This window comes from Gopherus evgoodei, chromosome 3 (genome assembly GCF_007399415.2).
Source record: "Gopherus evgoodei ecotype Sinaloan lineage chromosome 3, rGopEvg1_v1.p, whole genome shotgun sequence".
Lineage (NCBI taxonomy): Eukaryota > Metazoa > Chordata > Testudines > Testudinidae > Gopherus > Gopherus evgoodei.
Window position 1 is genome coordinate 37869647 of NC_044324.1, and position 21435 is coordinate 37891081.

The window sequence follows — 21435 nt, forward strand, 5'->3', positions numbered from 1 at the left end:
GTCCTCACCTTGGTTATCTGGAGTTGTCAGAAAACCTCCTATAGCAACCATGATTCAGATTCCTTCTCCTGATCACTGCAGATGCAGTTTGTTTCATCAATTCATCTGTAACTGTCTCAGTCCTTTTATCCTTCAGTGGTCACACCACAGCATAAGGTGTCAGACACTATCAGCAAATATAAATTTCCAGCTGGTGTTTCTGACAGAGGGCCTTTCCAAGTCAGTCTGTATGAACACCTAGAGCTGGCTGGGTTGGTGTGCTCCTAATTCTGTCTCTTCTTGCCAGCACTTTCTTTTCCTGACAGATAAGACAGGATAGTACCCAGTCCTTAACATCTGCAGCCATGCCCAGCCAAAATATCTGTCAGATACACAGTTCAGTGTCTTTTCATACCCCAGATGATCTAATATCATTCTCTGTAAGCTTCCTAGCAAAACAATCCTGTTACCATCATACATTAACAAGTTAGTAGCTGGATCAATGGATTCCTGAACTATGTAGATTTCCCCAGTCTCCTTCAGTAGATAAAATGGTTACTTACCTATAGTAATTTTTATTCTTTGAGATACATTGTGCACATATACATTCAACTGCATATATGTTCCACTGCACACATAATGTGCGCCCAATACACTGGACTCAGAGACTTTTGCCAGTGGTACAACTAGGCGGCACATCCGCCCCAGCTGTCCTGGTATGCTGAGCCAGGACCATAAAAGGGCGTGTCTGCCACCTCCCTCTCCATTCCTTCTTCCTAATTGTGAAATTATTGTCTGAAGTAGCAGAGGAGATGGGGCAGTCATTGAATGTATATGTGCACAACACATCTCAAAAAAACAAAAATGTTACTCTAGGTAAGTAGCCCATTTTTCTTCTTGAAGTGATTGTGAACACATATATTCCATTGCAGGTGACTCCGTAGCAGCTTACTGATGGAGGGATTTTGGATTATCTGAATAGAGATTTATAAAAGCAGCAAAGAGTCTTGTGGCACCTTATGGACTAACAGACGTATTGGAGCATGAGCTTTCGTGGGTGTCGTTGGACACAAGTGGGTATTCACCCACGAAAGCGCATGCTCCAATACGCCTGTTAGTTTATAAGGTGCCACAGGACTCTCTGTTGCTTTTACAGATCCAGACTAACACGGCCACCCCTCTGATACCTGAATAGAGATTGCAATTCCTACTAACCCGATCTGCCATCGGCCCAAGAGGCCAGAGTGATGGCATAATGTCTGCAAAAGAGATGTACAGATGACCATGGTTTTTGATGGTAGACATAAATGTCTCTTAGGCCCAATGAATCACACAGGGCTCCAGCACATTTATGCATAGAGACACTTCCTAGGGTGACTACAGATCTTGCGCACAAAGTCAACCAAGGTGGACCCCCAGCCTTTGGTAGACACATCTGTAACCAGAGTCAAAGCTGGCTCAGGAGATAGAAAAGGCAGCTCTTTGCTCACATTGCGATGGCCCAGCCAACGGCCCAGGGTTTCAAGCACTCATGCAGGTACATAAACAAGCATATCCAGAGGATGCCTAGTTAGAAGAACAACCAAATGAAGTGAGGCCCATAGACAATGAAGGTGAAGTCTGGCATGCAATTACATATATGTACTAGGCCATGTGGCCCAGTAGTTGTGAACAGGAATGCACTGCTGTAACAGTATAGGATTTTAGAAAGCAGACTGAAACCTGACCACCAGAAGACAGGCTATCACAGTTATGGCATTGAGGTCTGCTCCTACGAATGTTATACACTCTATCAGCTGCAACTTTGATTTGTTTAAATTCAGTTTCAGGCTCAGATGAGAGAACAGCTATCTGATAATGAGGATGCTGCTGTTGACTTGGATGCTTGACCTCCACCTACTAGCCAAATGTGTAGGTAAGGGAAAATTTGGACACCTAAATGGCACAGGTGAGCCACTACTACCACTCTGCATTTTGTGAAGACCTTTGAGGCGAATGACAGACCAAAGGAGTGCACCATGTACTGGTAGTGGATGTCTCTTGCTATAAAGCAAGGTACTTTCTGCAGCCAGGATATATTGCCACGTGGAAGTATCTGTCCTGCAAATCGGGAGCAGCATACCAACCTCCTGTTGTCTGCAGTGGCTGATGATTAATGGTCATCAGTTTAACTCCTGCAGTACAAATCTTTTTCCCTTTCAGGACTGGGTGTTCACCATAGATCAAACTTATTTCAGCTCCTAAATCCATACCCACAGCACTGTAATTTTCCAGCTGCTGCTATTAGTTGTAATACTCACTTATAAAATCACAGGAATTTATTGGAAGGTTGCAAGTAGCAACTCCAGCACACATAGGCAGGGCATGACTTCCTCCTAAACCTCTCAGATCACAAAACCACCACATAGTAACATACAAGACAACAACTTAAAGCTACGGTAAGGCTATAACACCACCTAATGTTGTCAACACTAATCATTTCAGTATGCATGAGAGAGCTGATAAGTGTCTCAGACGCATCTAATATTGACCACTCACTTTGAAAAGGACTCAGAGGCTACACATTTTAGAACTTCTTTTATCTGAAAAGCCTTTTAAAAATCAAAACAGTCTCCTTTCACTACCACCCACCAGCTTCTCAGCACTCTCCTGAGATCTCCCTGCTGCAAGTTCCCTCCAACACAGCTATCCCTATCATGTCCCCCTATTGCTACTCTACTTTCATTGACAGTCAGCTTTGTCCACTGATTTTTCATTAGCATATTTTGGCTATAACTTGAGAACTACAACACAACATGACTTTATGTCAACTTTTAAGAGGACCTAAGAAATCCTTTATCAGTCAAATATGGATTAGAAAAGAGTCCTAGTGGAGCTGAGAACATTCAATTAACTGGGAGCCCTTTTCTGACTGATAAGACATCCTAAGAGGATCTCATTTTGTTTTCAAGTGTTGATATTGTGCTCAAATATGGTGAAATAAAGATGTCACACATCATTTATATTATCATATGGCTAACTCTAGGGTTTAAAAAGCATCATTTGGACCTTATTCATAACCCAATACATGGCAACAGGGATTATGCAGGATGAGAACTCAAACATTTCACTATTCCCTTTCTCTTCGCATGCCAATGTCTGGAAGCAGCAATTGATAGGAAAGACAGGTAGTTTCATAAATAAACTAAATCAAATAGGCTTCCATACATTATAGAAAGGGCAAAGGTCAGGGGATTCAGGGCAGCTGTCCTAATTTATTTATGTCATAAGGCTGATTTCACAAGAGAACATGAGATCAATTCATAGAGTATAGGGGATAAAAGCCTTTCACCTCCAGGTCACCAGTTCAAATCCACCTACATCAATAGTGACTGAAGGTTGTTACCATCTGAAAAGTCCTCAGCAGTCTATATGAAATGGGTTTGGATGAATCTGTCCACAACCTAGCAGACAAATACACCCAGTTGTCAGTTAGTTAAAGTAGAGAGGCAAACAACTGACAGAGCATGAAGACTGACCTGTCTTCTTACTGTACAATTATTGACTCTCTGGGTCAGGATTGAGGCTCATTAGGAGGACAGTTTGGAAAAGTTTGTTTGCACTGACCCTGGCTCACTGATTAAATAGACCAGTGGTTCCCAAACCTTTTAATAAGGTGACCCACCAACTGCATTTTGTCTTTCTTTCTGTGACCCACCATTACATGTCTGCACACACTACCGCAGCACCATGAACCTAATCCCGGCCCAATGTGGAGGGGCTTTCAGTCCAATTTCCTCTGAAGTCTGAAGCCATGTTTGTTTTTGTAAGACCAGGCAAGAATGCTCGGTTCTGCTTGTTATTATAATGAGCTTGGTATCAGGGTCGACTCTAGGCACCAGCAAACCAAGCACATGCTTGGAGCCGCACATTTTCAGGGGCGGCATTCTGGCCATCTTTTTATTTTATTTTATTTTATTTTTGCTTCCGGCGGCAAAAACCTAGAGCCAGCCCTGGCAGCAGCAGCGTGTCGTGCCTGGGGGGCATCCTGGGGCCGCTGCAGTTCGTGCCGCGGGGGAACAGCACCACATCTTGTGGCTGGGCCAGGCAGGCTCCAAGCGGGCCACACTCAGGCTGGGGGCTGCCCCGTGGGCGCACAGAGCAGCCGGCAGGTGCTGCAGGGCAGCTGCCCCCAGCACTGCAGCTGGGGCTGTGCAAAGTGGCCCGAGCCGCCCAGGGACTGGGGAAAGGCAGCTAGAAGCAGCAGTGAGGCCATAGAGGCAGGGCACTGCCATGCGGGGCCCACGTCCCGCTCTCCAGGACTCCGCTCCCTCTGGGGCTACCCTGCCCTGGCTCTTCAGCCCCCTGCCGGGGCAGTCCTATGGCTTCTCAGCCCCCTGCCGGGCAGTCCCCCAGCTCTGCCCTCCCAGGTCCTGGCCAGTCCTGGAGACAGGAGCCCTGGCTGGAGGAACCCTGGGCTGAGGCACAGCCCTGGAGTCCCGCAGCTTACCCCGACCCTGCCAGCTGGAGGGTGGGGAGGGAGCTCAGGGCTGGGGCGGCAGGGGATGTGGAGAGCCCAGCGCTGGGGTTGCAGGGTGTGTGGGTGGGAGAGGGAAGACAGCCCAGAGCTGGAGTGGCAGGAGGTGTGGGGGGGGGGGAGAGAGTCCAGGGCTGGGGCAGCAGGGGGTGTGGGGAATTTGGGGGGAGAGAGCCCAGGGCTGGGGTGGCAGCTGGGGCGGGTGCAGGGGGGGAGAGAGAGCCCAGGGCTGGGGCGGCAGGGGGTGAGAGCCCAGGGCTGGGGTGGGAGGCAGCCAAAATTTTTTTTGCTTAGGGTACCAAAAAACCTGCTTGGTATACAATATGCCCTGTGCACTTCATCCAGCAATAGAAGTAACAATACAATACTTCACAATGGAACCTTTCATCTACAACCAGGCTTACAAACGATATGTAAATTAATCTTTTCTGCTATATTATTCTGTCCCCAGCCAGTGTCTAAAATAAATACACTTCTTACTCCTAGCAATGGAAGTGGGGATGATCTGTGAGGCTGTTCTCTGTCTCTGGGAGGAAGATGGTAGAAGACACTAGCTGCATTGTTTGTCCTCACATTCCCACTTCAAGACAAGAAAAGTGGGGAAAATAAACAGATAAACCTTAGTGGGGGGAAGGGAGAGGGATGTATCAGCTGCATTTGTTGGGGAAACAATGACCCCAATCACAACACTGCCTTCTCCATCCGTTTCTAACAGATCTCCAGGCACAAGGAAAAGGCTTCTTAATGGCAAAATACTGATTTCCTTGTAATTAAGGAAACTAATTCTGATTAATAAAGATAAGCTGATGCAATGGAGCTTCTCAGGGTACAAATTAAGGCTCCTGTGCTATTACACACAAATGGTTGTGCTTGAAGCAGACACCCACACGTTTCCAAGAGGAGGGCCTTTCCAGTGGAATATTAGATGTAATATGAATGGCACATAAATCACATGAACAGGTAGCTAGGAGAGTAATACAACCTTTTACCATAATCAATAAACCAACCCTATACCTGCCCCAGAGGCAGGTCAACAGCCTGTCATGGAGACAAGACTAGGAATCAAAAGATAACGTCAGGAAACTATGAGACGCTCCTCAGGTGTGTTTTCCTTCTGAGCCTACAAATACCCAACAGGCATATCCACAAACTGATATGGAGGCAACTCAAGAATAGCCTGGAAACCACTAAGACATTTCTTGGGTGTGTTTTCCTTCTGAATAAATTACTTTTGGATAATCTACAATAGTGAACAATACCCTCCCTCTTTACACAAACACCACTGACCCAAGAAAGAAAATGAGGTGTCTCATGGGTTACAAACACTTCACTTCATCCTGTAAGGTGCTCGGCACCTCCTAGAAAGTGCCAGATGCCTTCAGCTCCAATAGACTCTCAGTAAGTACTCAGCATTTTGGAAAATGGAGCCTGTTACCTCTACAGTTACTAAATATTTTGGGGCAACATTTTCATTTTTGTTTACAAATACACATACCCGCGGCTTTGCAAAGGAAAATGGTCTCAAACCCAGACTTTCAGGAATAATTAATCTGTTCCCTTCTTTCAGAGCCATCAAATAAAAGGAGGGTTGATCACTTGATGATTACCTGTTCTGTTCCCCTCTGAAGCACCTGACTTTGCCCACTGTCAGAAGACAGGATACTGGACTAGACGGACCATTGGTCTGACCCACTATGGCTGTTCTTATGTTCCTATGTTCCTTTCGATAAAGTCCTTTGCAGTTATCAGCTTGAATTTAGTGCAAGATAAAGTGGTTACCATGTTAGTCCAGCAAACAATAAATTGAAGACAAACTCATTTGTCACAGACTATACCTTTTATTTGTAAATAAAACTGTTTGGCTTGTGAGACTGTGTACCTGATTCTAATTTCACTTACCCTGGTATAATTCCATTGACTGCAACAGAGTTAATCCTGGTTCACACCAACATACATGGGTATGTTTATACAACCACTGCGAGCAAGCCTAGATATACTCTTGCTAGTGGAACTCGAGCTAGCATGCTAAAAATAGCAGTAAGGACATTGCAGCTTGGGCTGGAGCTTAGACTCTCAAGTCCACCCGATCCCTTACGCTTGACAGCCGGAAATGCAGCCCAAGACAAGCTCAAGTCCTGATAGACAAGGCTGTCTACCCAGATTGAGAGGCTTGCTCCCAGCTGCAGTGAAAACATAGCTAGTGAGAACAGAACCAAACAATCTTTATTTACCTAAACATGGTTAGTGTACTGTTGTACCACCACCATGCTACCCTGATGACAATAAACTGCACCCTATTCTTTATCAGATTATAGGACTCAGGAGTGTTCCTTTGTTTGCAATTTCTGTGGCCTGAATCAGGATCTTAAATATGTAGCTTCTTTTTGGTTGAAGTTTATTCCAGACTTTCCAGGGGTAACCCTACAGCTTTGCTAAAATGTTTCACAAAAGCAAAGTGTTTGCTTCATTAGTTTTCATGTGTGATAAAATTATAAAAAATAAGCATACAAATAGCTTACAGGCAACTAATATAGCATCGAATGTGCAAAATGAGGGCACGAGTAGCACAAAAAATAGTGAGCTATTATCAAATGCTCCTTATTGTCCTCTTCAGTTCTTGTTTAGCATGCAGTTAACAAATATACTACTTCCTCTGTGCTTACAGTCAAGGGAATTTAAGTTGTTAATAGTGCTAGCAGTGAATGAATTGAGTGGTACAACATTCCTGTCTGTATCTTTAAAATGACAACACTTGGCTGATTTACAACCCCCTTAATTCCTTTACAATCACTGGTCAATTTTATTGTGGCCAATCCAAGTCAGGAAGATCCCATGCCGAAAGACATTACTGTACATGGAGTTACATTATGCACCTTCACACTGTGCTGTTATCCCAAATGCCTTTCAGTCTTATTCAAATTGAGATAGCAACCGAGTTCACATCAGAACCTTTGGCGTTGGTAAAAGTGAAATTGCAAGGATCATTTCTTGATCAACAAAAAGGCTAACAAACCCAACGACAACTTTCTTTCTTTTGTTCTTTTAATAATTAAAGCTCAGTGTTGCACAGAAGAGGCACAACAATTTTTGATAAAATGCTACATGTTAAACTTGAAAAGCGTGACCAAAAAAACCCATAATTTTCTTGTAGATTTAAATATCACTTCACATAATCACACAAACTACTTCAGTTTTTATCATGTTCATAATTAGCTCATTTATCCATATGATTTCAGATGTTAGAGGCTTTTCAACACTGTCAACAGTAATACTGGGCCTGAGCCAAAGGAAAGACTCTCATTAACTTAAACGGGTTTTGAATCGGCCCATAACTTATCAGAAGGGCTGTGACCACTGCCAACTGGATACCAGAACCTAATTACAGTTTAGGGGCCAAACACCTAAACTGATGAATAACAAAATTCCTGCGTTTTCCCCACTATCCTTGTCATTAAATATTTTCTATTTTAAGACCAAAGACAGACAGACAATATTGTCTGCTTATGTGTCAAATCAAAACTTTGACTTGTAACTCTTATTTTTATGTATACACACATCCATACTGCAATAGCATCCAAAGTCCCCAACTGGGAGCAGCAGAGCCCTGTTGTGCTAGGGACTGTCCAAATACATTGGAAGACTTGATTTCTGCCCAAAAGGGATCATAATTTAAAAAACGGTTATGAATTTCTGTGGCCCGAATGACCAATAGCAACTGCACTGCAGAATGTTATGATTCACTCCAGGTAGCTGCCACAATGGTTCACTAAGAGTAACTGCATCTGAGAAGGGGAGTGGTACATATCAGTATTTAGAAAGGTAACAGACAGGCAGCAATGCAGAAATATCTCAGTTAGTGAAGGTGTAGTTCAGGCAACCGTAATTCAAACTGACCTGACAATGACTTTAACCTTCAGCTGGAGGCATAGCATTCTCTCAGGATAAAAGGAGATGCAGCATTTGTATTGGAGTGGCTCACACTGTACTCTTTCCAGTGCAAACACAGCCAGTTCTAAAAGGTTATCTTGCTGTGAGCAATCAGGGAGGACTATTGTCTACAAATGATGGAAATAAGATCTACCATATTCACTTTGCAACAAGAGTAGATATGACTGTAGTCCAAAACAGCATCCACTTAGGGCGAGCAAGGACACTTACCTAACAGGGCATTACGCCCATTGTCATCTGGCAAGAATCTTTTATCTACAGCACACACTAAAAGGTGATCAGGCAGATTTGGCGATTTAGCACCAACAAGTAAAAAACCCGAAGGCACCTCAATTTGATCACTGGAAATGGATACCAGCCTCAAGTCTTTACCAGCCTGGCAGAAACCTAGAAAAAAAACAAATGCAACACATTTCTTAGCTCAAAGGTCATTTTGCTTAATTCTTCACAATTTCCTTATTGAACAAACTCCAACTTCTCTTTTTATTTAAAAAAAAATGTAAACCTAATGTCAGGTTTAACTTCAGTGTCAATATTTTTCCAGCTACTGGGCGAGCTATAAACAAATGCTAGAAATACAATGAATAAATAAAAAATTGGAAATGTAAAAATAAAGTTTTCTGCAGCAACAGAAACACATCTATGTTGCACAACATATACATTTTATGGAAATGTATATATTTAACAATATAAACAAGATTACATTAAGCATATGTTTAACAAGAGACAACAGCACTTGGTGTCTGGGCAGTTTTACACTTTTGATACAGTCTTTTCCCTCTTGTTCATGTGGGTCTTTCTCCCAGCCACAGGAGAGGGCAGAAAAAAATTGTTTTAAATGGGAAAATAAGGTGATAAAACCACAAAAGTTGGCAATTGTAATATCTGAAACTACTTTAAGCTTGAGTTTTTTTAAAACTGGATAGATTCCAAGTTGCTAGCTAGTCCCCTCCTTCATCCTGACACAGAAGTGCTCCTTTGAAAGATTCAGCAAAGACACCCAAAAGCATATGATCAACCAAGTTTCTAGTTTTGTTTAAGAGGTAACAAACTGGGACAGCCCCGCAATTTCTATATACCTAATTTTGATGATCCACTTGGAAGGTGCTTGTTATGATGTTTGGACTCAATCCTGCACTCTTTACTGGGACCCCAGTTCCCACTGATATCAATGGGAGCTTTGTCTGAATAGGCCATTGGATCAGTTGCCAAACTTTGAGTCTTGTGAATTTCTTACCATCAGTAGTGCAGCAGCCTTCAGGAGGAGGTTTCATCTGATAAGAAAGAGGAGGGTTACTTGATTCTGAACTTTCTTCTTCTTCCTCCTCCTCTTCTTCCTCATTATCCACTCTGCTGCCTGCTACAAAAGTACCACAGGAAAAATTACATTTAGACAATGGATAGCTGTGGCAATGGCTGATCCTGGGAATGAGCAGTGTCCCAGTTACAGCAAGCGCCATAGAAAAGTAAGATTCCCTTGTCTTTGCAAGGAACCGCAGTGTTGCCAAATCCCACAATGTTTTGTGTTTTTCTTAAAGCTCCAGGTCCTGGAACCCTGTGATTATGTGAGAATTTCAACTTTTATTAAAAAAAAAAAAGTTCAGTGATTGTGATTGTGGAGAAAAGCTTTAAAATGTGACCTGAGTGCACTTAAATCTCAGAAAACAGAAGGCAAATAAAAACAAACCCCCAAATTTTTATTTTTAAAATCTTATGATTTTGAAATCAGACTCATGATTGGGGGGGGCTGACTTATGACATTTGAACCCTTGGAGTTGTCAATAATAGAATTCTGTCCTCATAAAAGCTCTCTTGACCTTTGTTTTCAATATTTACAATATATAATCACTTTGAGATGCTCTCACAAAGCAAAAGATCAAATGCAAATTATCAATAGTTAAGTGCTGACTATATACTTGATGCCATACAAGAAACAGAACAAAAAATAGTTCCCTGCCCCAAAGATCTTAAATAGATGGACAATACAAAACCCACTGGGATGGGGAAGGTGTGTCTGCTCCAAAGCTCAGAGTCAATGGGAGTCATTCCATTGATTTCAATGGACTTTTGGATGAGGCCCTGGAAATCCCATGGATGGGGTCAGCCACAGTGGGGTTTTCTCTGTGATCCCCCTCCCCCACTTTGTCCTCTTCTTAAATAATGGCTCCAGGGTTAGTATTTGTGAGTTTTGCAGAATAAGTGAGTCTTAATGAGGGATCTGAAAGAGGAGAGGGTGTGTGTTGGAAGCTTTCCCCTGAAAGGTGCCAAGCACTCTGGCCTCAAGACAGCAAAGTATTTAAGTATATGCTTACCTTTACTCACATGAGCAGCAAGATTGATCCCTTGGTGAACAGGGATAAAGGCAGAGTGGTACACACAGGGAATAACATGGGAGAAGGCACAAAGACAAGAGGTAAAGAGGGGACAAAGGGAGAAGTGAAGCAGCCTTTGTCACTGGAATGCGGAGACCGGAGTAACAAAACGTGGGAGCAGAGATTTAGGCAGGAGAGAGCTGTGCAGGCTTTCAGATTAAGAATGAAAGGAATCTAAAAGCAAATATGCAGCTGTACGACATGAGTGACAGCTCCATTTTGCACTAACAGGCATAGTTCAGGGGCTTGGTCTTTTATTTTCCAGCAGACTGCAAATCCTTGTTATGAGTCAAAATCCGATTTTAAATCTGAGTGTAAAAAAAACTGCTTCCCAAATTAAGCCCCATGTTTCTGTGGATGAGCTTTTAGGGTATGTCTACACAACAAAGAAAAACCCGAAGCAATATGTCTCAGAGCCCGGCTTAATTGACTTTGGCTTCTGGGGCTTGGGCTTCAGGGCTAAAAATAGCAGTGTAGGCATTTGGGCTCAGGCTGAAGCCCTGGCTCTGAGACCCGTCCCACTTGCCAGGTCTCAGAGCCAGGACTCCAGCCTGAGCCCAAATGCCTATACCGCTATTTTTAGCCCCACACCCCAAACCCCAGAAGCCAGAGTCAGTTCATCTGAGCTCTGAGACTGGGTGCCGTGGATCTTTTGTTGCCATGTAAACATGCCCCGCACAGAGCACAGGAGACTTTAACTGTCTACTCACACACACAGCTGTCAGCGTTATAAAAAAACTGTACATAGTCTCCCCATGATCCACCCCCCTTACCTGAGGAGAAAGCCCATAGTTCTTTATGGAGTTTTAGCTGTTTTTAAAGAAGAAATGATTAAAAATACATTTTGTAATGTGGGACCACTTGACTAGACACTGCTGAAAAGCCTTAACCCACCCACCTTATGAGGGCTGTCTGCTGGGGTCCTTCTGCATACCTTAAGTAGGCTGCAGACACAAGACCCTCTCCTGTGCATCTTAGGAACTATGTGGATTTTGCCTTATGAGACACACAGTACCCTAGAGGTCTCCAGAGGCAGCAAAAGCTCTGATGCCAGTTGAGCCACCACAATGTGAGGCCACGTGTCCCACATCCACAGACAGAAGGCATTAATGAGAAAGGAAGAGTTCACATTATAAGATCGTCCCCACCAATCTCAAAATGGAAAAGAATATACAGGGCTAGATCATCAGCTGGTGGGAAATGGCACAACTCCGCTGCCTTCAATGGGCCCATACAGATTTACACCTGCAGAGAATCTGGCCCCCAATCTTTTAAGATGCAACAGAAAAGCATGTCCACACTGTAACAGACACAGACTAGCTAGAGCTCAAAAATGCCCCCAATAGTCAGGGCAGAGCCTATAAGAAATCTAAACTAGCACCAGTCAAACACCTTCCACAACTACTACAGCCATCAAACCATCCCGGGAAGTGCCTGTATGTCACTTTACTAAACATCTGGAGGAGGGTTCTCCAAGCTCCAAAACCCACAAAAAGATGAAAACTTTAAAAGCCAGTCATTAGAAAGGCAAGATTAAAGGTGAGAGGTTACATCAGACTCTCTAGGCTTTTAGACAAGCTAGAAGCAGGATCATTTAAAGAGAATCAGTATTTAAAGAAGCAGCAAAGAATCCTGTGGCACCTTATAGACTAACAGACGTTTTGGAGCATGAGCTTTCGTGGGTGAATACCCACTTCCTCAGATGCATGTAATGGGACTAACACGGCTACCCTCTGAGTATTTAAAGAATATTTTCAGGCAGTTTCAAAAGCTGAATGAGCCAACACAGGAGAAGAGAGAGAATGCATCACTACATGGGCAAAGATAAAAAAGAGTGACAAACAGTGTTGATGGACCCATGGAGCTTTTAGTTTATTTAATATATAGTCCTCAAAATGATTATGGATATGATGATTAAGGGATGCAAACAGATCTATATAAAACAGTAACAGCAGCAAACAAGATAATAGTTGTTTAGAGATGTCTAAACAAAGTTTTAGGATACAGAAAAAATGTTTTAAAAGCAATTGTTTTGCTGAATAATATAGTATTGTAATAGTAAGAAGGGGTTATTCCTTGTTCTATCTTGTATTATCAAAATGATATGCAAAAACTGGAGTTAAAAATGTTGTAATTTAGACATAGTGACATTTGAAAAGATAGCTTAAAAATCTACAAGCTAAAAAGAGACCTTAATTTCAGCTGGTTCACTTTGTGCATTTTTGACACAGACTTTTAAGTTCAGAAGGGACCATTATGATCATTCAGTTTGATTCCCACATAACACAGGGTATAATCTGTTTCACATTTATAGGATTTAAATTGTAATATATAATCATAAATTGTAATAACACTAGTCTAATTTTACTGCGTAGATACTTTGCCCTATTATTTGTGAAGGTCTTTCACACAGCAACAGGGGAGAGAAAAACATTTATTTTAAATAGGAAAATGATTATATGAACCACAAAAATCAGTAGGTGGGAATTAGGGGTAGGGGTAGAACCTGAAACTACTTTCAACTCATTTATTTTTAAATTAACTATATTTCAAGTTCACAGTGTCCCTTTTATATTAACAATTTTAAAATTAGAACAATAACAGCAGGAACATAAAACCTGACTGATATCATAGTGCTTGGTTTTGCTGCCAAGTGGTATGGTGAACAGGGCAAACTAACACCAAAAAAATGCAGTGTGAGCTCCAAGATAACTTCAGAAAAGCACTCTCTTCAAATATGGCCAGAAGCTATAGCAACTTGTGATGCCATTAGTGCCTAACAGGATACCAGAGTCATTCTGTTTAGAAACAATCCTGCATCTGTATTTTTGTCATTTTGTGCCTATACGACTTAACTGGCAGTGCAGAGAATGTTAAATCAGAACTCCTGGGTTCTATTCCTTGCTCTGCTACTCACTGTATTATCTTGGGTGAATCACTTAACCCATGGTTCCTTCTATGTGTGTATAATGCTGACAGACCCCAGTTCTCAGCAGGCAGGATCGAACCTGGGACCTCTGAAGCTTAGTGGTCACCAAACTTTTCTTTCACGCCCCCCTTACCAGTAATAGAATGTGTCTGTGACTCCCCCACCCAGGCCGGGAGCAGAGCCACAGCTGGGGCCAGGGGCCGAGCCGTGGCTGTGAGTGGGTCCCGGGGACCAAGACCGGGGGCCGATGGCTGGAAGCAGGTATGCGGCTGGGCCGGGGGCTGAGCCAGGGCCACAGCTGCAGCCGGGGTTGGGGCCAGGCTGGAAAGGAGCTGGGGGCTGAGTGGGGCTATGTGGTGCTCCCTCCCCACCCCCTGAGTGGGGACTGGCCCAAACCCCACCACGTCTCCCCCCGACATTCCTCTATGCCCCCCTAGGGGTGTGTGCCCCATAGTCTGGGAGCCACTGCTCTACTGCATGAGCTAAAAGTCACATGGCACTTAACCAAGTGACATCGATCTACAGATGGTCTAGGTGCCACAGGAGGAGGACAGAGCCCCACACCAAGTAGGCATGGGTTACACTTTGAAAACACTGGCTTGGGGCGAGAAATGCTAGGACCACAAATAAAATGCACCACAACAGACCCACTGTGTCAAGGAGTCAGGGAACAGGGAGGATACAGATAGTAGGAGGGCCAAGAGCTGGTATCGTGGCCCAGTGCCTCCACAAGGATGGTCCATTGCTTCAAGGTGATTGCCCTCCACCCCTCAGATCTTAATGCTTCATGGTTCCTAGAGGAGGAAACTCCTGTTCGTTCTGGGGGGATGGGGGTGGTGGAGTTGGATGTATGGTGTGAGTTTGCAACCTCAACCATCTTATGCAACAACCCAGGAAAACTCTATTAGGCAATCCATAAAGAGTTTTCACTCTCTGATATTTGCATGAAAGGGCATGCTTTAGGCAAAGCTTTGTGAGGTTTAATTAATTGAGGCCTGATTCTGTTCACATTGATTTTTTTTTTTTTGCAGTCAAAAACAGATCAGGCTAGGAAGGCCTGTAAAGCCCTTTGACACCCTTAAATGAAAGGAGCTACAGAAGTGTGAAAACTGCACCTTTGTCCCTGAACAATGCATCTGCTCTTGCAGCATCTTTCCCAGCTGATGTCATAATCCACTTTGTGACATCAGAGTTAGTTGCCATGGAAATTCCCAATAGAGGATAAACACTTCATGTGGAGAATAAGCAGCAGGAGCAGATGGACACTCAGATTATATTTTCAGGCAAATGTCCTTAGCAAGCAGTAAAGAATGGAGGGAGAAAATTAAACATGTATGAGATATAAGCAGACCTGTTTCTAAATAGAATGTTTTTCAACATTTTCAGTGAGCTATTGGTAAGTGTTTAATCTTTTCAAAATGATTTCATTTGTTTTCAGTGGCTGGACTGATTTTTTTTAGAATACTTATTTTATTACAGGCTATATTATACCTTACACATTTTGCATTCCATATGTGCCTCCATCATCTTTTGCAGGCTACACAAGAACACACACAGAGAGGAAACAAATGCAACATTACTCCAGTAGTTAGTTGGAAGAGAGAGGAAATATGTGCGCCAGCAGGATAATGTTGCCTGCACATTGTCAGACCCACTGAGAACAACACAATTTAGCACCTAATTAGACTTGATGTTATGTATTAGCACTTGTTTTTCTAATCAATTTGGTTGTCAGATCTACACATTTCATCTAAACTATTCCACCTCTAGAGAGAAAAATGAATGAGTAAAAGAAACAGACAAGGTGGGTGAGTAATATTTTTTATTGGACCTCTGGGTAGCTTGTCTCTTTCCCTTTGTTTTGACAAGTTGGTCCAGTAAAAGATATTACCTCACCCACTTTGTTTCTCTAATATCCTGGGACCGTCACAGGTACAACAACATTGCAAACAGAAATAGAAGAGACACCAACAAAGCAGCTCAGCAAATATATAAATATATCAGAGAAATCCAAGACACTAAACATCAGTCCAGAGACCATGAGCAGGATTTACCATAGAACACTAGGTAACAGCTTAAGCCAATACCTTGAAAAATGGAGATCAAGTTAAAAACACTGTCATGCCAAAATTAATCATAAAATCTTAGCATCCTTAATAGGAAGGCTGCAAATATTTTTGCTTCTTTCATTCATAATCAAAATTATTTTTAGCCTCTCATTTGTAAATCTGTTGTAAATCTGTTGTATTTTTGCAATTGTCTAACATGGTAGAATTTTCTATTCTATAAAGGTAAACTACCAGATAAAGCTCTGCTCCTCCAAAGATTTCTGCCCATGTTTAGTGGGTGAACTCATAGTGCTTCCAGTTATGTATGTCCATAAGTGTTTGCAAAATAGAGCCTTACTTTGTAAAACCAAAGAGCATTCCATAATTATTCTCTTCAAATAGTTGTTTTCAAATTTGCATTAGATTTGGGGGGAGGAGGTTGCACAGAACATAAAGCACCCAAACTTCAAACACTTTTGCATCTCTCCATCTCTAATTTGAAACTTTCATGCTGATCATAGGATGAACAAGGAATGGATTCATAGGTCTATTTGAACAAAAATATAAATGCCAAGATTTCCTACCTTCTAGTGATGAAAGCTGCTGCTCTGCTTCCAAATAGAGCTGAGAAAAGATTGGTCTGGGGACTAAGTTGTTTGAGCGGAGAGAGGCCTCAATAGAATTATGCAATACTTCTTCAAATCTGGTTGTCTTGAGCTGCCCGGCGTAAGAATTTCCCATCTTCTTATTCAAAAAAAGAAGAAATAAACCACGTTTCAATTTTAGTTCACAGAGCTAGGAGATCACATTGTATGGAAGCCAAACCACAACATTTCTCATGAAAGAGGAGCACTGCATTGTCTCCACTGAAAGGCGGAAAAAAGGAAAACTGACAGCAGCAGCCACTAAACAGATCCTGCTGGTAAATTACAGGAAGTTATCTAAGTAACAGCATTCTGTAATTCAACAGAAAGGCAGCAAGGTCTGACACCTTTTTGAAGATGTTGCTAGAAATCTGATTCTAGTAATTCCCTAATTTAACAAACTATACGGCAATTCAGGAGATGCATTTGCAAAGTCATTAATCTTATCTGTCAAACAATCTTTGTGTTTTCCATATCTCAAACAGAATACACTTTAAAGGGTCTTGTGGATAACAGTTATGAACATGTGTATTGACAAATCAATGGCCCATCATAACAGATGTCTAAAATTCATGGTTAGAGCAGTTTAACTATTTTTTTAGACGTGTTCTCTCCAAGCAAAATAGTGTTGCCTATAACTAAAATCCAGTCTAAAAGGATGGCTGAAAATATCGCTGGCATCTTTTCCCCACTAACAGGAGACTTATGAATACATTGAGACAATATATTTCCTTTTAAACAAGCACATGTGTTTTTAGAACAAGAGTCAGATAAGTTATCAATTTGATTCGGTATTTAATTGCATTTATTATTAGTAAAACCACGTGATTTGTTCATTTTGCAGTTTAATGAACCATAATAGTCTAATCCAGTGGAATATTCAAGTAGTTTACTTTCCACATACTCTCTTACTGCCTTTTTTCCACTGTGAACACAATGAACTGGTCTAACGCAAAGCCATGTCAGCTTTTTTTTTTTCCTACTACAAAGTAGCTCTTGCCCTGGGCCCCACAAACTCCCTCCTCAAGTAACTGTGAATTGAAAGCATGAAATGCTTCCTGTTTGTGACAGTAATTCCTAACCACTGAACAGCCATGTCCCCACACTGGATACTGCTTGGGAAATAAGCCTGTGGGGAAGTAGCCTCCAGGAATCACTCAATCAAGAGAAAAATTACTTTGAACAAGCTAAGCCACTTACCACTCTCTACACAAAAATGTGTCTTTCGTGAGCTGCTGTCTGTGTGTGACAGTACATGGCACAGTCTGATATTATATACTTTAATATCACCCCAGTAAAACGATATACAACAATTAGGCAAGCACAAAGAACCAACAAGGAAAGTTGTGCAACATGTAACATAAGCATGCGGAACACAGAAAACAAACAGTGCCGACATCTCTCTCACACATGAGCACACACATCCCTTAAGTACACTCACTGACATTATCAGATGAAAACAGAACTAAAGAGAGGAGACTTCAATTTGTTGTGAGGCTTCACAAAGACACAATGGTGTCAGGTAAGCTGCAGAGCTTCCAGACTATGTTCAGGACTTAAATAAGGGTCGGGCACATCCCCCTTCCATTGCTAAAAGCAGAAGGCCAACTCCCAGCTTGAGTAAGCAGTGCTCTCCCCAGGCCTATCCCCTCCCCCTCATGCCCACGCCTCCCTTTCCTGCTGGACTGGTGCAATGAGAGTACTCTCTCCTGTTGCAGGCTACTTTAACCTCAAGCTACACTACACCAAACACAACTGCAGACAATGAGGAAACACTGCCATTGCCAATGTTGTCCTGATGTTATCTCAAACCACAGGGATATAAAACGAAACCAAGGTGGATTCATAAAATGAATTAAACATTTTCCACTTTAAGGTATAAGACAGTTGCCATTAATGAAGCTACCAAAAGATGAATGCTAATTCCAGTCCATCCAAGCCTCATAGTTGTAGGTGTAGTTACATACATCTACATAACACATTTTAAAAAAATAACATGGAAATAACGAAACATCTGCTAACAACGTTATCACTTTGTTCACGTGCTGAACCTCCCTTCCACATCCAGAACCAAGATATTCTCTGACTAAATTATAAACATTTCTGGGTAGGGCCTCTTTTCACAGTGAAAGGGCAGGCACCATTTGAGTGTTACATGACTGGTTGTAGCATACCCACAATCCTGCATAACAAATACTTTCTTCTGGAAAAAGGTGTGGTCAGCCTGCTTGCTCTCAACATTTGGCCACCATCAGGAAGTTAAATACCACTCAGCAATCATCCATTTTACAAACATTTTTTCTATAGAGGTTGTTAGTTAATAAATGAGACCATTAGACAACTTGCAAAATCCGTAAGTGTCCACTTAGGAAAGTGTTATTGGTGACTCTATACCCATGTTTTGTTTGTTTTTAAGGACACATTGTCACCTACATTTTATATTTTTACAGCATCATATGCTGCAATGTATTTGCATCTAATTCTTATAGGTGGGAACACATTCTATAGGAAATTTTCAAGGTTCTTCCAGTTTATAAACTCGGCCCCACTCAAAAAAGCACCTGTTACTCTATTATCTTTTCTTTCTTTGGAATAGAAATGTGTGTATTGTTAAGTGGAATGTAAAAATATGTCTTCAGCACTTTCATAGCAAGTCAGCCAATGGAAAGAGCAGAAATTCCATCTCCAGGTCTGTGAATACTTCAGAAACTACCATCACAGACACAAGTAAATTAAATGATCAGAGAAAGTGAAGCCATTTTAAACTGTTGGGTTAAGGGGTCTAATTCTCCTCTCATTTACAGTGATGTAAATCAGGCCTAACTCCAAAAAAGTCAATGAGTTACATCAAAGTAAAACTGATATACATGAGAAAACAATCAACCATTATTTTTCTCCATTAACAGTGATTTTTAGCTTGAGTATTTCTGAAAGAACCTTCAGCCACTCACATTCCACCTAAGCCCAAAACACTTCTATATGGTACCAGTCATTTCATTCCTAAGGAAGGACCTTGTCCTTTGTTAATATCTCATATTCCAAATATGAAAATTAGGACACGTGGTCTTAACTGGCGAGTCTGAATTTCTATAACAGTCAACAGGTTTCAAATGCAAAAAATGGGAAGCCCCTAGGAAAGGACCATTTAAAAAAGTAAGTTCTTTCTAACAAGTTCTTATTAACATGGTTAATAATTAGTTGTAAAAATATTCGATTAGTTATGGCCAGAACGAGGGGATTTTCAAATGCATATAAGAAATAATAATACTTCACACTCATAATCTAAGTGCTAAGATGTGCTGGTGATGGGGGCCATATGAACCCATTAAATAGTGATCCTTATTTTCCTTTGTAAATCTAACTCTATTTTACATATGGTGAAAGTGAGAACTCAGAAAGGTGAAGTGACATGCTCAAGGTGACACAGCAGACAGTGACAGGACTAGAACTCAAGTCTCCTGATTCCCAGCATCGTAACTTATCAATTGAACCATATTGATATCGGTAATGTTACTGTTTGCAGTATGCTACTACTAAGTCTCTGAATATCTGCCTACTCAAATGCAGTTTAAAATCAGAGCCTTGATCCAGGATTGCCAGGTGTCCAATTTTCGACCATAATGCCTAGTTGAAAAGGGACCCTGGCAGCTCCGGTCAGCATCACTTACCAGGCCATTAAAAGTCAGGTCAGTGGCACAGCGGAGCTAAGGCAGGCTCCCTGCCTGCTGTGGCTCTGTGTGGCTCCCAGAAACAGTGGTGTGTCCCCACTCCACTCCTATGCATAGGGGCACCCAGAGGGCACTGCACGCTGCCCCCGCCCCAAGCACTGGCTCTGCAGCTCCCATTGGCCAGGAATCACGGCCAATGGGAACTGCAGAGGCTGCGCCTGCGGACAGGGTGGTGCGTGGAGCCTCCTGGCCACATCTCCATGTAGGCAGAATGAGCCCTTCATCGATTCTCCCAGCTGCTTGAGAGAGGGCTTTTAATGCCAGTATAAGCAAGCTCTGAAAGGGTTGTTTCTTACTAGCTGTAAGATGACTGACATGCCTTCCAACCAACAAGACCAGCCATTTCTTTTAAACTTGGGACGCTGAGCCCTACCCACCCAGAATGTGGTACCTGAGTTGTCAAATGCTGACCCCTGGCTCCAGGGGAGATCACAGGGAGCCCCATTTTCCTGGTCCACTGGACTTGGCATTTACAGCCCAGATTTATGTCTCTCTCTCTCTCGGCTACAAGTGGGTGGCACAGGCAGAAGTTTTAAATGCCTGTGAAATTCCAAGCAACAATCGGAGACAGTGACCAGATCAATTGAGAGGGTTAGTGTAGCAGCAGAATAGCCCAATATCCTGGCTACCAATAGAGAGTTTCTCTTTGATTTATCACATTGTCACTCATCCTGGAGAGGATAAAGAGGAAAAATACCTTCCACTGCTGCTTAAATCCATGATAAACAGGAGACTAGGATCACACTGAGACACATCAGCATCAAAGCAATAGATGTTTCCTTCAACAAAGTAATTTAGGGCAATATAATGGGATCTCTCAGACAATGCTGCCTTGGACGTGTAAAGATAGCTGGCACAGTAAACAAGAAAAGAACCATCCTAAAAATGGAAAGTGGTAGCAAGAGGTCTATGTGAATTCACAGAGATCAGCATTCAACCTCCAACCATGGAATAGTCAAAATTCTTATAGCAAGAGGTGTTTGTGCAATATGGAAGGAGAAGGATGGCCACTCTGACTAAGGATTACTATTCTAGTGTATCAGGGAAGAGACTCAAGGTCAAGTTCAATTTTTCCCTACCCAGACCTTGACAAAGGAAGCCACTTGCATTACTCTGCAGTGGCCCTTTCCCCAGGTTTACAAAGTCAGTTCCTTCTCAGCCAGGAAGTCATCTCGGGTGTCAGTCATGGTAGAATAGGGGACAGACTATAGCAAAAGGAGATCCAGTCAAAGTAAGAGGATTCAGCTAGAACTCCCATGTTTAATAAGATC

At 42.3% G+C, this 21435-nt stretch overlaps 1 protein-coding gene across 1 annotated transcript in view; it reads right to left on the minus strand.

Annotated features, from left to right (window-relative positions):
* Positions 1-21435, minus strand: part of GREB1 (growth regulating estrogen receptor binding 1) — a 95459-nt gene that overhangs the window by 67116 nt on the left and 6908 nt on the right. Inside the window, 3 exon segments of the mRNA XM_030554378.1 lie at positions 8654-8830; positions 9681-9803; positions 16377-16533. Coding sequence (XP_030410238.1) covers positions 8654-8830; positions 9681-9803; positions 16377-16533 — 457 coding nt within the window.